This window comes from Fringilla coelebs, assembly GCF_963513975.1.
Source record: "Fringilla coelebs genome assembly, chromosome: 2".
In the NCBI taxonomy this organism is placed as follows: domain Eukaryota; kingdom Metazoa; phylum Chordata; class Aves; order Passeriformes; family Fringillidae; genus Fringilla; species Fringilla coelebs.
The window spans coordinates 38,394,874-38,410,371 of record NC_140029.1 but is presented as its reverse complement, the minus strand read 5'-3'; the positions used below and the strand labels follow the sequence as shown (position 1 = coordinate 38,410,371).

Sequence of the window (15,498 nt, the reverse complement as noted above, 5' to 3'; positions counted from 1 at the left end):
AAAAAACCAAAACAAAAAACAAAATAAATAAACAAAAAAAACCCAAAAAACCAGAAAGCAAGAAATCACACAGGGCAAAAGTAAGAATTAACTTTGTTACTTTGTAGTGGAAGTCCCCAACAGTTAGATATCAACTCCTTTTCTTTAGCAGTTGGATACAGCATGCTGTAAAATTTGGTTTCAGTGTGCTGCTCATCAGAAAGTGTTGGTCTCCATTATATTACTGAAGTTTATGAAGGCATAGTTAAATGCCATGTAAATAACAAACCACAGTGCATTTTACTAGATGGCTCAAAAGTTCATTGTAGGCACCCAGGAAATCTACAAAGATAGCCTTCAGAATGGCAGGAGTTACTAAGTGCACCACTAGGAGCAGCATCAACACCAATGCAGGAAAACAACTGAAAAGAGAATAAGTCTGATGTATTGCTGCACCACCCTAGTTTCACATGACTCTTATACCAGCAATTTTCCCAGGAATCAGTCCAATTCCATTTTGCTCGACAGAGTTAGAGTGGTTTTAGGCAGAGTAACACAGCAATGAATCAAATTTTCTACAAACTCCCATTATAGATTTCTCCCTGTCAGAAACCAGGAGGAAATATGAGATATCTTCAAAAATAACTGCAAAGAGATATCTTCACAGTGATCATACATTAAGAAAGAGGAGCAAAATGCTTACTGGGGCAAAAAAAAAAGTGGAAAAAAGTTACTTTCATTACCAAAGCTGTGACATGTAGTAGAGATTTGAGGAGATAAAGCATTTCCTTGCAAAGTAACTACATGCATACATTCTGAGAACCTGACTGCTCAGATGCAGAGGTGGACTCTGCTGCAGCCTCCATGAGGCAGAGCTGCAGTATATATTAAAATTATAAAAGGGCCCACAACCCTATCCAATATGCCATGCAGGTTGTAAGCTGCCACAGGCTCAGGCTTGCTGGGAAGGCTAAAGCACAAACACAGGATCAGCTTGTTGCCCACCCAGGAGGCTGCTGTCCTCATTGTCAACAGCATTTCAGAAGGCACCTGGGAAAGACTAAGATTTGTATTCTTGTTTTCATTGGGTGTTTTTTGGGCTTTTTTTTGTGGTTTTTTTTTTTGTTGTTGTTGTTGTTGTTTTTTTGTTTGCATTTTTTTGTTGGTTTGGTTTTTGGGGTTTTTTTGGGGGGAGGAGTGTTGGGGTTTGTTTTTGGTTTTTTGTTGTTGTTGTTTGTTTTTTTGTTGTTTTTTGTTGTTGTTACTGGGGTGGTGGTGTTTTTTTTTCTTTTTTTTCCCCTAATTTAGTTTACTACAAATAAACTAGTATCTAGATATGAGAGAGGAATATATAACAATTTATTTTTAGCCATTAATGGTAAAAATTCTTACTTCTAATGCTTTCTGGTGAAAACAAGTAAAGGCAAATATCAGAGCATATAGAAAAAATATCACATATAGGAAGGTTTGTAGGGGAATTTCTGAGTTGAATTCAAAGCCAAAGGAAGAAATATGCTGAAAGATGCAGAGCTATGATGACATCATTAGCCAGGCTAATTAAATAAGGCAAACTTTAATAAGAGGGAAACGCTGGGGCACCATTCACCTGCCCAGCCTAAAAAAATATCATAGCTAAACTCTTGGTTAACAGCTATAAACATTCTGAACACAGTCTGTGAGGTTTTAGGTGTTTTGGGGTTTTCTGATGTTAAGCCTTAACCAGTGTGGAAACAAACATTCCTTCCTGAAAATACTATGTTGCCCTTTTTTTTTTTTTTTTTTTTTTTTTCAGTTTCTTGTCCTGGGCTTCTGTTTACCCAGATATTATACATCATTATCTAGAGAACCTGTAGAATGAGGGCAACAGCTAGATCCTTTGAAACTGAATGAAATAAAGTTAAACATTTATTGCTGTATGGGAGGAGTGTGCATGCTATGAGAAAATACCAAGGGCTTGGATGGAAAACCAACACTGTCAGAGTTTCTGTCTGTAACCAGAATTTGTTCTCACATCTCCAATTAAGTACACTCAAGTAGTTTCTTGAAGCTGTCTTTTGTTTTTTAAGGTGAACCTCTAGGAATTTGCTGGTATCACGTAAAAGCCTTGATGGACCAATAACCTTTGCAGTCAATGTGAGGAAACATTGAGGCTGTTTGCCAATGCAACAGAAGAAGCAAACTAACTAAAAAATGAAACCAAGCAAAATCAAAAGAAGAAAGTGTGAAGTTCAAGGTTATTAAAAAGAAATAAAATCAAATGAGCTGTTTGAAGAGTTCAAATTATAGTGCTTCTATTAAACCAATGATGGTGGCATACTCAATGAAGAGAAGTACATTTAATGCATGTACAGCAGAATATTTTATAAAGTGCTAGCAGATATTCTGCCTGTAAGAGAATATTCCAACAGTAAAACAGAACAAAATTTTTGAGAGTCATTGTCTACCACAACCAAGAAACATATACCCTTTTTTTCCATAAGGAAAGATTATGCAAATGCTATCTGAAATTCACACACTTCTGATAATGACTGCAGGTATTCTGCCTTTTTTGCATTTTGTTTTTGTGTTTGTTTGTTTTTATAAGGAATAGTCTGGCAAATTTTAACAGCAAGCTTCAGTTTTCAGAACAAAGTCCCTGCTGGCACGCTTTGAATCATTAGTTTTTTAGGCAGATGCATCGTGAAAGGATACCTTTTGTTTTCAGAATGTTATACAAAATTAAACAGGACTACAAGGTGCAAACCAATCCAGGCTTGACTTCTCAGTGTCAATACTCATTTGTGTATCATGTTTAAAATGCATGGGTTGGAGAGAGAATGAAACAGATTTCAGACATGTTGCTAGACTCATGTGAGATTATGCATATGATAAATCCACCTAAAATTCAAAGCCACCTTCAACTAAAAGTCATGAATGCAAACCATGCAACACACATGTGAATCTCTTCTCACAAAAACACAGAAAATAAATGAAAAAAGCAATAAAAATTCTCCTAGTTCTTGTGACCTCTTTGTGCCCATTCACAAGGCTCCTTTTAAATTTATAATATTAACTTCCATAAGGAAACCTCAGAAGGAAAAGGCATTCTGTCTTGAGCAGCAGGGATATAAAGGCAAGAAGCACAGAGAATTAATAAGGAATAAGCTATATTAACCTTCTCTGTGTCTAGACTTTCTCTTTTCTCTCAAAAGAAAGGAGGAGATTCTAGATTAACAGCTTCTCCATTGGCAGTACTACATCATTCCTGATCCTAAGAACTTTAAATGTCAACCCTCACAGATTAGCCAGCATTAAACAGTTAAGTAGTAAACCATACTAATTTCCATAGTAATATGTGCAATTTTTAAATTATAATTTTCATCAACAATATCTTCCCTTTTCTAATATTTTTGTTTTAATCTGTGGCTGGTTAAGATGACCAAGTTATCTGATTCGTAGCAATTTCTCTATTACTTTGGAATTCCCAAATCAAATTGTGTTACCTGGTGAACCTGAACCACCATAAATCAGAAAGCTCTGGTAAACTGAGACATGCATTGCAGTTTCTTCAACCCACAAACACCAGTAAGATTCCTGGGGGTCCTACAAAGCAAACCAGCAAGGAATAATCTCTGGTGAATTACTCCCAATATTTCAGTTGCAAGTGGGAAAGGGGTGTGGAATAGCCTTAGGCTTCCAGAATGGCACATTCATCAACTTAAAAAAATAAATGTAGGAAAAAAGGAGAGAGATAAAATCAGTTTGTCTGACCAAAGCATGCGTAAAATACAAGGCAAATTCAGTGTATATGCCTTGTCAAGACTGGCAGGAAGAGAACACAAAACTATGTCTTAACAAGTTTAGGTCTATTAGGAACAGCTGAAAACCAGCACATTACAGAGGATATTTGCTAAGAGTAAGCCAAAGATTGTTGTGATGGCAAGCAACAAAAAACAGAAACTGCTTCCATACATGGGAAATTTTGTTCAATCCACTAATTCCGTAAGTTTGCTCAATCTTGATAAAACTGAATGGGAAACTGCACACAGACAAGATAAAAAACATGATGAAATTTACTTTTGTGAGGCAATGCTCATAAGCAGGACCCCTGTAGAGCTGGTTATAGGACTAACAATCAATAGATAACCCTCCTCCACAATCATTAGAGCCTCACAACAGAACTCAAAGTAAACCCAACTTTTTTCTTCTTACTTTAGAGCCATTTTACTTGTAGTTTCCCTCCCAAGCTCCTCCCTGGTAAAGAAAGAATTAATGAAACTCCATAAGAGCTTTAATTTCTTGACAGATTTGTTAATATTCAAAAGCTTTAAATGAGGAATGCAATTACAGTTCTCATGATGCAGCTAAAAGACCCTGCAAACCACTTCAGTTCCACTTAATTTTTACTGCAAGTGGACAATGTCCAGCACAGGAAATCCTGGTTAGTGCTGCTGACCATGACTATTTCCACTGCAGATGTCATGGACTCTTGGGGTCTTAAAGAATTAGTGGTACTAAATGCTTTGAGATATGAGTAGGTTAGAAAGTTGCTGCAAAAGTAAGGCCACCTTACAAAACAGCATTTCACCAATGCATAATATAGGTGTGTACACATAACTGTATGAAAAGTGAATTGTGCTAAAAGAGCAACTTGATTAGACAACATAAAGAATGTTTTCCAGTGAAACAGGACTATACAAAGAGCAAAATGAAGGTGAAATAGTACACAGACACCACAATGAGCACCGGACAGAAGAGCCCACCTACCATGTGCGATTCCAGCTGCAAATTGTTTCTTCTTTAATCGTCTCCTCCCTGAGGCTTTGTGCATATTGAAACACATGAACGTAACCCCCAAAAATGCCTAGTGCAACACAAACGCTAGCAATTATCTGTTTCTTTCAATTTTGTTTAGTAAAAGAAATAAAAAAAATCAGTCCTGTTCTTTTTCACCCACTCTGCACCAGGTGAGTCCTGCAAACACCAGCAGACCTCTTTTTTCATGTGACAAGTTGGTAGAGAATGCAGAGAACTCACCAACCAAGGCTATAAGAGCAAGAATGTGGGAGCCTGAGCGGAGCAGAAATAGAAATTGTATCACTGTCACACACAGTGAACAAGAACACTCAAATACCAAGTTGGTAAAAAGGTCATAACCCGTGCCACGTATGCCAAAACAGGACTGTGAAGGACTTTTCAAATCCAGCAGTAGGTGCAGCCATGGCCTTTGAAGGAGAGAGACTACCATGGCTCCTGTGCTAGATGAACAGGCAGTGCATTTGTATCCTCATGCCTAGACATGTGAGCCTTCTAATAGTGTTTTAAGTAAGTTTCTGAGAGTCTTGGGAGGAGTGGATTGTTTATGGGAAGGCAGGAGTTAACAGGGAGGGTGGCCTGAGCTGGAGGAATGTTGGGCAGCTAGTGAGAGCAATGTGAAGATAAGAGCAGGGCATTAGGGCAGGAAAAAAATGCTGTGGGGATCACACTGGGGAATACAAGGCTGGGGAGTGTACCTTCGCTGCAGAAGGGCTAGGAGAGGGTGGTGAGGGTGGGAGCAAAGACCAAAGAAACAAGTTCCAGATATCACACAATGTGAGAGGAAAAAAGAACTGAGCTGGGTAAGGTAACTCTTACAAGTGGTGCTGGATAAAACAGAGTGAATAGGAGAGGAGGTGAGGATCACAATTCTCACAGGAAGATAACTGAGAAGTTTACACAGAAATGACGAGTAAAATAGGTAGAGCAGTAAAAATCAGAGGACAGCTAGCAGGGTCTTGATGCATGGCACAGAGGGGTTCAGAATGATCCCTCTCCACCTGGTATTGCTCCTTGTGAAAACAAATCACTCCCATCTGACCAATGCAGATCAAAATCACCTGCCTGAAATAGCCCGTGCAGCCACAAAATGGTTCATGTGCAACCCACATGAGACACCAGCCACAGCAAATTAACTGTGCACACAGCCAGAGATGAGATGTGTTAAAGCAGCTGGAAATGGTGTCTGCAGGGCTTTTTTTGAAAGAACAAAAGCCATATGGGTCCACAGTCACATGTTAAATGCAACTATTGTCTGTGGTTATTAGATGGGTGCCAGAGGGAGATGCAGTCCAGTTAGGGTGAGTTAACATTCAAAACCTCAGCGCTGGAGGATTCACTCCTCCCTTGCACGTGATTATGGGTCCTTTGAACCCTGCTAACACAAACAGTCTGGATTCAGAAGGGCAGGTTGACAGGGCTGGGAATACACTCCAGGAGGGAACACACCCCAAGGAACCTAATAAAAAAGGAAAAAGCAAATATGTACAAAAGTTAAAGATAGAAGCAATTTTAATGTGTGGTCATACAGGCCCTGAAGATGCTCAAGAAAGTGGAAAGTAAAGACAAGATGGACCCCTGCAGTTCTGTATATGGGGCTTCACTGCAGGATAGCACGGAGGGGTTTTTGTATTTTTATTTTCCCAAGAATTCTGCATGAGTCAAGAAGATGGCATTGGAATTAGAATAATTGTGCTTCAAATTAAAAATTGAATGCCCAGGAGAAGACACAGCCAAATGGAATAAGAAACCACGAACCACATTCATGCATAAGTTGGCAAAACTGCACTCTAGAAATCAAAGAGACGATCTCAAGAGTCAAGCATTGAAACCAAGAGTAGGTGATCTCCAGCAATATGAAAGCAACACTTGCAGCTCCACTATCTGAGGAATATTTAGACTTTTAGATTGGGCAGAATCACTTGCTCAACCCTTTGGAAGACAGCAGATTCAGGTATAATTAGCCAGGAGATACTTATAGAACTGATCTCACTGTAGATGTAAGGAGTGGTTCTAGCTTGTTGAGAGAGTTTGCTGCTGTTGCTGATGTCTTGAAACACACTGGGTGCCTGACACAACACAGCTTGACAAGTCTTTGGGTAGGGGTGATGGTATTGTATGCAGCAAGACAGGAGAAAAATGACAGTTTAAGTAATGATCTCTGGCTGAGAAAATTATCTTAGTCTGGATCTCAGTAATAATTGCTTGGGCAGGGGTAATGCAGCAACAGAAAGCCCTGCAGCAATCTTGGTTACACAGTGGTGAGTGGCAGTGAAAGCACCAGCTGAAACACCCCAGGGATGAGTGGCAAGAGGAGTTGGCACACATACGCTCAAGATAAGTTGCTGTAGAAGGATTGATACATTTATGTTTGGATCCAAAACCTCAGAAATCCCATGAATGCCCAAGTGAGGCTAAGAAAGGGTTGTGACCCACTATTATTAGCCCAATGGTTATGAAGTACTAGTTCAATGACCCAGCTTATGTAATTAACCAGTGTATCAAAGAGTGATGAAAGGATCTGGAGTCTGGTTTTCAGGCCAGTAAACACTGTCACTCCACCTTGTGCTGTTAGGCTGCCAAAACCCATGGCCACAGAATTACAAGGACAAAAGCAGCTTTTAGTCATGGATGTATAAATCTGTATTTTTTAATTGGTCTGTTATTGGGGGTGTTTGTTTGTTTTTTTTCCTTTTCCATAGAAAGTAGGGCTGGTATAGGTTTGTTTCTATATTTCAAGGGAAGCAATATGACTTCATGTAAATTCCTTGAGTTTCACAATGATATTCCAGTATGCCAAGACATTTGCACCATCTGAATGAGAAATTAATACATGAGTGAAGGAAAAGCAAAATATCATAGATGCTGTTGTAAATGTCCATTGGTTCTGTTGAAAAATTTTACATTTCTTATAACCAAGAATGTTCATATACCATTCATACACACAAAATTATGTGTTAGGGTAGTAAGGAAAAAGAGACAGAGCATTCTGCATTGCCCATAATTCCTGTGACTGCTAAAGGAGTTTAGATAAAAATGCTTAGCATCATTAGAAATCTATTTATTTCAATATCTGAAATATCTCTCAAAATTACTCTTCTGTGTTTAAGAGCAGGAAGACAATTTTATACAGTAAATTCTTTAAAACTAATTTCCTCAAAGTACATACAACATGAAAAAGAAATCAGTCTTTCCATGTCTTTTTTCAGTATAAAAATCATCAGCCTTGGATGACTATTTATTACTCGATTTTGCAACTAGCAAACATAGTGTACAGGAGGTAGTTATTGAAAATAACAATTTGGCTTTTTGCAAAGCAATTGATGCTGCAGTTATCTGAATGGCTGCTTGATAGGAACTGCTTGCAACCTACCCTGGTTTCTGCTTTTCCAGAACTGATTCTCGTGGAGTTACAACCCAAACTTCATCTCAATGGTAAAATTAGACTGGAATATTTTAAGAATTGCAATGTTAGTGTAACTGAACAGCTTAAAAAATCAGTAATAGCACCTGTAATTTAGCATTTGAAGTTACTAAGAGTTTTTAAAATAGCACAGAACAAAAGCCAGTTTAAATGAAGCCAGCTAGTAGTAATAATAGTGTCACAGTTGAACTTAAATTGCTGGTTTACCCCAGTATTTGCATTAAAATTGATAATCTTTCTCAAAGGCTCTGTAAATTGCTGGACCACAGAAGGTATGAGGACAGCAGTGAAAAGTTGAGCCTGCCTGTGTGAAGATGATCCTGTTCTGAACAAACAGCAACCAACCAGCTGCCAACTGCAGCTTCTCTTTTGGGCTGACCCCACCCTTTATTATTGCTCTTTTACTGATGACTTTGACACTCACTTCTTTAAGGGAGGAAGGAATACATGGCTGAAGTGAGATGGCACCAGAATAAGCCCGTGGCAGTGCCATGGAAGACTGGGGAAAAGAGGAGAGACACGACACGAGTGTTCCTGCTGGGGCTCAGGGCATTTGCAGGTGGCTGAACGCTGGGCTGCAAGCAGAGCCTTTGCCCTCAGCACAAGAGATCCTCATGGGCTGTGGGCAACTCCCCGAAGGCACCCGTGGTGCCCTGGGCTTTTCTCACTGCCCCTGTCTGGGGGACACAGTGAAGCAGCAGGATGACAGACAAGTAACTAAACAGCTGCTACGTATTCAAAAATCCACATACGTATTTAGGGTAAACTTTAGTGACCAAGGTTTTTCCCTTTATGCCATTTTTCTTTTTCTGCTAAGCTGAAAGACAAGGGTGTCTATGCTAAGTGAAGGCAGCTGGGCATGGCTGAGGAAGCGAGAAGTCACTCTGCACTTCCCTGCATCAGCAGGTAAGAGGGCTTTCAAATGTCAGTATTCTCATCCTTAATGACAGCAGCCTCTTTGAAAGGCTCTTTGACAGCAGCTCGATGCAAAGGGAGGGTTCTTTCCTATTCTATCCAACACTCTATAGCACCATGCTTTGTGAAAGCTGAAAATACTTCACAGTTACAAAATAATTTTTCTGTGGTTTTCCAAATCATAGACAAAGGAAAATTAATAAAACAGACCTATTGTTCTCCACATTAAACATGAAAAAAATGATCTTACAATGTAAAGGCCACTGGTAATTTCAAGAGTTGATCTGTGATCAGAATGTTGGGTCTGTGTTTCTTCGCCCCTCATGTAATTAGAATAGTAATGACATAGCCACTGCACTTTAATGCTGTCTTGGTGATGAATGAAAGGAAAAGAATTGCCATCAAAATCTGCATCTTCTCTTCTAGGGACACCTTGTTTCTTCTGTGGTTATAAAACTCAATTTTTAAATGCATTAACTTTAATGTAATCTGTAAAACAGCACTTGCAAGAGCAAAGTTTGTCCTGGAAAAGAAAGCTGCCTGATCTTTTCCAAATACATTAAACTCAAATCACTATGGAAGATTATAGCAACCAGGAGCCTAAACAATCTGTCTGCTCAATAAATATCCTTGAAGACTACCATCCAGAAATTTTCAAGCTCTTCATCCCATACAAAATACTACTGTAATGAAGGAGAAAAAGTGGTTTAAATGTACTTTCATTAAAATCTTAATTAGTTAAAATACATTTAATTTTCATTCATTTTCTCTGTTAACTATTATGAACGTTTTTTCTTTAATTCAATTTAATTTTTTTCTATTGCTTCATATGTTCTCCTGATTAATTCACTTTGTGGTGCTTATAGGCTTAAGTGCAGGCTTCACCACAGGACCATTTCTGGTCCTGCTATCAGCTGTGAATCCCATTCTCACATGCATCACCAACTAGCAGTGTGAGGGCAGCTTGACTCCAGATATCTTTATTCACAGAGTAGAAAGCATTTGATAAACTCAAGATACTTCCACTTAGTCTCTGATCTTGAACCTCCACATTGTGTGTGTACACAGTGCAGGCTTTTATGCCAGACAATGATGAAGATGTTCAATAGGCTCCTGTTTTAATGGAAGTTCAAGTCCTACATCAGCAGCAGAAGTATAAAGTCCAGTGTAATGTTATGGCAAAAGCCATTATTTAACCTTAGGATTTCATATGCTGCACCACTTGAGCTTTACCATTGCAGTCTATAAGGTAATAATAGTCTTTTCAGTGAAATTGCAGCCTTGCAAAGCTCTGCCACAAACACAGTCTTCTTCACTGTAATACAAGATTTACAAGGCAATATATAGAACTGAAACATTTTAAAACCTGATGAGGATGTTTGAGGCAACAGAGCACTTTACAATAGTTAATGGTAGCAGATGGATGACAAAAATGAGTCATGATAATATGAGTTTTCTGTAGAGGTGTGGGCAAAACAGATGTTAAGTCTCTTTTTTCTTAATGCTCAAACAGATATTTTTTTCCCAGTGTCTTCTTTAACCCAGATCTCTTTCCAGTACAAATTCCCTTTGCTCTTGCTGTTCTCTGCACAGGAGGGCAGATGCTGCTCCCTTACTCCCAGTCTGCTTGCCACTAAGCAGGTTGGGTTTCTCATGGGGTTTGCAGGTCCCCACATGCACACAGGTTGCCCAGCACAGCAGCAACAGCTTATGGTGTAGAACCAAACCACCTTTTTTTTTTTTCCAATGTCATGCTTTTGTGTCCTTTCCTGCTCTCCCAGCCTAAATATTTAAGAGGAGAAAGGAGAACACTGACCTGGTCCACCCAGGAGCCAAGGAGCAGCTGCCTAGTGGTGTCAGAAGCCACCTCACAAGCATCTCCCTCCCCTTTTCTTGCAGATGCTTTGTCTTATCCAAGGTCTGCTTTCCTTGTTCTGTAATATACTCTACAAGTTAATACCCACAAGCCACCCTTAGATCAGCAATGAAAGTGAACACTTTAACAATAAAGTAATGGCTGATCCAAATTGTCCCATTCTCCTCGAGGACGGTGGGTTTTGTACCTTATTGTTTGTTTGTTCTGGGGAGTTTTTTTTGTGGTTTGGTTTTGATTTTTTTTTTTTTTGGTTGGTTGGATTTTTTGATGGGGTTTTTTTGTTTGTTTGTTTTTTGGTTTTTTTTGGGTTTTTTTGTTTACATTGTTTTGCCTCTGGAAGCAATGCCCATATTTTGTATTCCTCATGTCTGATGTGAAGTAGCAGTAACTTGATATGAAGGACATCTTGAAATATTCTGCCTTTGTGAATATGAATGTAGGAATCTGCAGAAACTGTGAATGAACATTTACAACAAACTGTGAGCCTCCTACTGATGCACTCAGATACAAAACAGGAGGCGAGAGAGGGAAGGAAAAGAGATGAATTTGTTTTCCTAGCAAACAGCTGTCTTCTCTAACAGAAGAAACTAAAAAGAAAACAGTGTGTGAAGAGGCCAAAAGCTGCATTAATTACACTATTTTTAGATGCTACAAGCACAATTTTGATAAACACTCTAAACTGAGAAAAAAATGTACTGTCAATGCAATTAAGTCTTTTTCATGGTGCAGCATCATCAATGCATGTGCCTGCTGAGAATATATTGTAGGCTGTGCAATGCAGTTTCCCTTTGATTAATGATTCAAGGCAATCAGGAGGGACCATACCAACTCCTGGGGGATGCCACAGCAAGCAAGCACAATGTCATCATTTAATTTCTTCTCTTGACCTACATTACAGAGTGAAGACTCAGTCACTATCAAGGGCCAAATTCCAGACGTGGTTACAGAAAAGCAACTCCCACAGGGTTAAGACTAACACAGAGCTTAGGAGAAGAAATTGCACTGGAGTCTAATTCTTGGATATTTGGAGGGTTGCTAATTATTTGTTTATTTAGATCAAGTGCAGGATATCAGAAGGTGACAGACTAATCCTTAAGCTATTTGTAATGGCCAGGCTGCTGTGAGTTACTCACACCAGAAAAGCAATTCCTCCAGCCAAGAAACAGCTAGATCTTGTTTCTTAGCTAGTTAGTACTTCTATTTAGCCAAAGCCTGGCATTAGAGCTGGTGTTCTATCAGGATAGACCTAGAAGCCAGCCTGAAATAATCCTTTTTGCTGGAGGCAGCCAGTAGTGACATCAGTCTGTCAGCTGCATTGCACTCCTTCAGTGACACGAAATCCTCCATTTCACGCCAGTGGGCAGTGACCATATTATCTCATGAAGAATTCAGAGCTGAGTGAGGCAACACTGCTGATTTGGTTTCATAGCCTTCAGCACTTAGAAAACACTAGGAAGCCCAAAATGCTATAGCACCTCCTTCAAACATAATTTTCTACTGTTTGGGAAGCAAAACTGCCCTCTGCTTCCTGAACCCGCTCTCTGTACAGTATTTATTCTTTCCCAAGGACTCAGTTATTGTCTTCAAGTACATCGTTGTTTCAAGCAAGGATAAGTGAAAGGCCAACATTAGCAACGTTGCCAACAGCAGTGCTACTCTGACATGCTGAAATTTTCTACAGTGAGGATAAAGCTCATCTGCACTAGAGGCATCATTTTCTCCAGGGCTAACCGTTTGAAATGCATTTCCTGAATAACAAAAGGGCATCTCCATGTGCAAAAGCTATTTTCAGCTTTGACTTCATTTATAAACTCAAAGCATGTCCACTATTTTCATTTTTCCCATAAGGAATGGATGCAAGAATAGACATGATGGATGGTAGTCACAATACTTTCTGAACTCCAGAAAGCTGCCCAGACACTTCAGAATTAAAATTTACATGATATGAAATGGAACAAAAGAATATAAATGCTTTGATACATGAGATTGCAGATGAGAATAATTCTGGCTGTAGTGGAAGTTGTCAGTTTCAGAAGCAGCTTCACTCGGTTGTTAAACAGAAACACACCTACCAGTGGAAGCTTAATATTTTTGTTAAGTAAAAGTAGTATAAAACTTTCTACTTTTCCTGTCTTTAAAGGTAATAATTTAAATCTCTATGATGTTGCTTTTGAAATGTCCACAGAGTCATCTACACTGAAAACTGACTTCAAATTTGTGAATTGCCACCCATTAAGTACTTCCTCTGAGTATGGTCATAAAAAAGATCCAGAACAAAACAGCACACTCTGTTCTCAGGAAGCCCACAAGGAGCTACTTCTAGCCCAGCATAAAAGAATTCAGGCAGTAATACTAGTACTCTGAGGAATGTCTACTAAATTTGAAATTGACCAAAACTTGCAAAGACATGTACTATTTGGAACATTAAAAAGAAATTTTTACTTTCAACTTTTAGTGCATAAGAAAGTTGATTTTAAATTTGCTAAGTCACAGCATCTTTTATGTACTTACAGGCTGTTCATCAGATATCATGGGCTGCCATGGTTTTCCTTACCTTCAAACCAGAGATGGTTTAGTGCCTGCACCTTTCCAAATGGAGGGGCACATAAAGCTCACTGTCTCACAGAAAGAGTCTTGAATTAATCACTTTTTAAGCTTTATATGTTACATAAACCCAGTTATTTCTGTTGCTGAATCATATAACTGGTATGTACTTCTCAAATTATTAACTCTTATGAGCTACTTAAGGGGAATTAAGTCCTTTTATAAGCATAAGGCACAAAAATAAAACTTTAATTTTTCCCATCCTCATGTATCTCTCTCTCTTTACATAAAGAAGTGTTCCATTATCCCTGAAAACAGTAAAACTTCTAGCCCTCAAAATCTAGACTTCAAAACCCTTCAAGCACCTGGAACTGTGTTTCCAAGCTTAAGCAGTACTGGTGCAAGACTGAGAGAGCTAAGAAGTAAAGTTAATTTATTGACAGACTATCTCTATTCCAAGGATCTCAATTACTCATTAACTACTTCATATAAAAACCTGGTCCTTAGACCAAGCACAAGAACCAATGTATCCCATTTGTTGCCCTCCCGTTGTGAGCCAAGGACCTCTGTCCTCAACAATTACAAGATTTAATTGGGCCACTTTCAGCAGAAGAAAGGAGAGCAAACCACTCAGTCTACATCACAGACTTCTATTCCCTGAAGACAGACTTTAGGCACTTAAATCCCTCATTAGCAAGACCTCAAATGTATATTTTGCTATTGGAAAAATAAGTAAGAAGCAGCCAATCTAAGTTTAAGAATAAATTGGCTAGTCTTATTTTAAAGAATGTAGGACTAAACGTTCTTTAGAAGAGCTCCTCTTGCTTCTCTGACTGTAGAGAAAATCTGGACATGTTCCTGGAGCAAGAACCCCTTTCCCTGAACTCTGTTGCTGCTGCCTTCCTGTCTCATTTCTCATGTCTACATTCATCCCCCCCACAGTCACCGGATTGGAGAAGCACAACTTGATAAAAATCAAAACTGACAAACTATCTACCTGATCAAGCGCTTCCATGTCCTTAGAGACCAAAATTCAAGGCCTAAATAGGAAGAACATAAGACTTCAGTGACCACCTAGATGGGATGGCAGCACTAACTGCTATCCCATGGGAGCTTGGAGGCAGAAAGGCCAGAAGATGGGAGAACAGTAATTATCCTTATGAAGACTCACATTGGTATGTCACACAGAGATCAGATTTTTACAAGGCCACTGATGAGTACGTCCTGGAGCAGCTGTGAAGGCAGCCCACAAACCAGGACACTTCTCTTAACCTTGTCCCCACTATCACATGAGTGACTTGGCTCAACACTGCACATGTGAATCAAGATATACTCTGCCCTTACAGAGCAACAAAAGACAAAGGGAAACACCATAATTTTGCTCTATTTCAGGAGGTAGAGCCACACAAAGACAAAGAAACTTTTAAAATGAGCAGCTAAGAGAATTAAAACCCGACAGTCGGTATGGAGATTGTTGAAGGAGCAACACTGATGAATGCATACCACAGATTTTTTGGAAGGTATTTTTAGAAAGGGTAGAAAACTCATGATGACTGAACAGCAGGTTAGGGAGGTAATTAGAAACAAGAAGTTTCTCATTTGACAAAGCTGTGTCAAACCTAAGAAAAAATGAAGTTTTCATGAACCCTGGTAGATTAACCATAAAATCATAACCAACAGGGCCCAAAATAGGGTTTGAAGAGCAACTGTCAAAGGGAATTAAATTAAATATAAAACCTTTCTTCAAGCACATCAGTTGCAAGTTGTTTGGCAAAGTCTGTAAGGCAAATAGTTGATCAAAGTACTCCAAAGCAACATGACAAAGGACAGAATTGCAAAGAATAAAGTAAGTTCTTTGTATTAGTGTTCACTGTAAAAAAAAAAAAAAACAATAAAAAAACTGGGCAGAATTCCGAGCTGAAATTTTTATTTTGGGTGACTTCTGTAAAGGATACCTCTGAATTCT

General features: G+C 38.9%; 1 protein-coding gene across 4 annotated transcripts in view; it reads right to left on the bottom strand.

Moving 5' to 3' along the window:
- FGF14 (fibroblast growth factor 14) overlaps positions 1-15,498 on the bottom strand; it is a gene marked incomplete at its 5' end in the record, with an annotated part of 376,843 nt that overhangs the window by 209,373 nt on the left and 151,972 nt on the right. For 2 of the 4 annotated variants that reach the window (XM_084223588.1, XM_084223587.1), the window contains one exon: positions 4,726-4,968. The exons of the other annotated variants lie outside the window; for them this stretch is intronic. In XM_084223588.1, the coding sequence (XP_084079714.1) occupies positions 4,726-4,728 (3 nt within the window). Of the gene's footprint in view, positions 1-4,725; positions 4,969-15,498 lie in introns of those variants that run through there. 4 annotated transcript variants of the gene reach the window in all.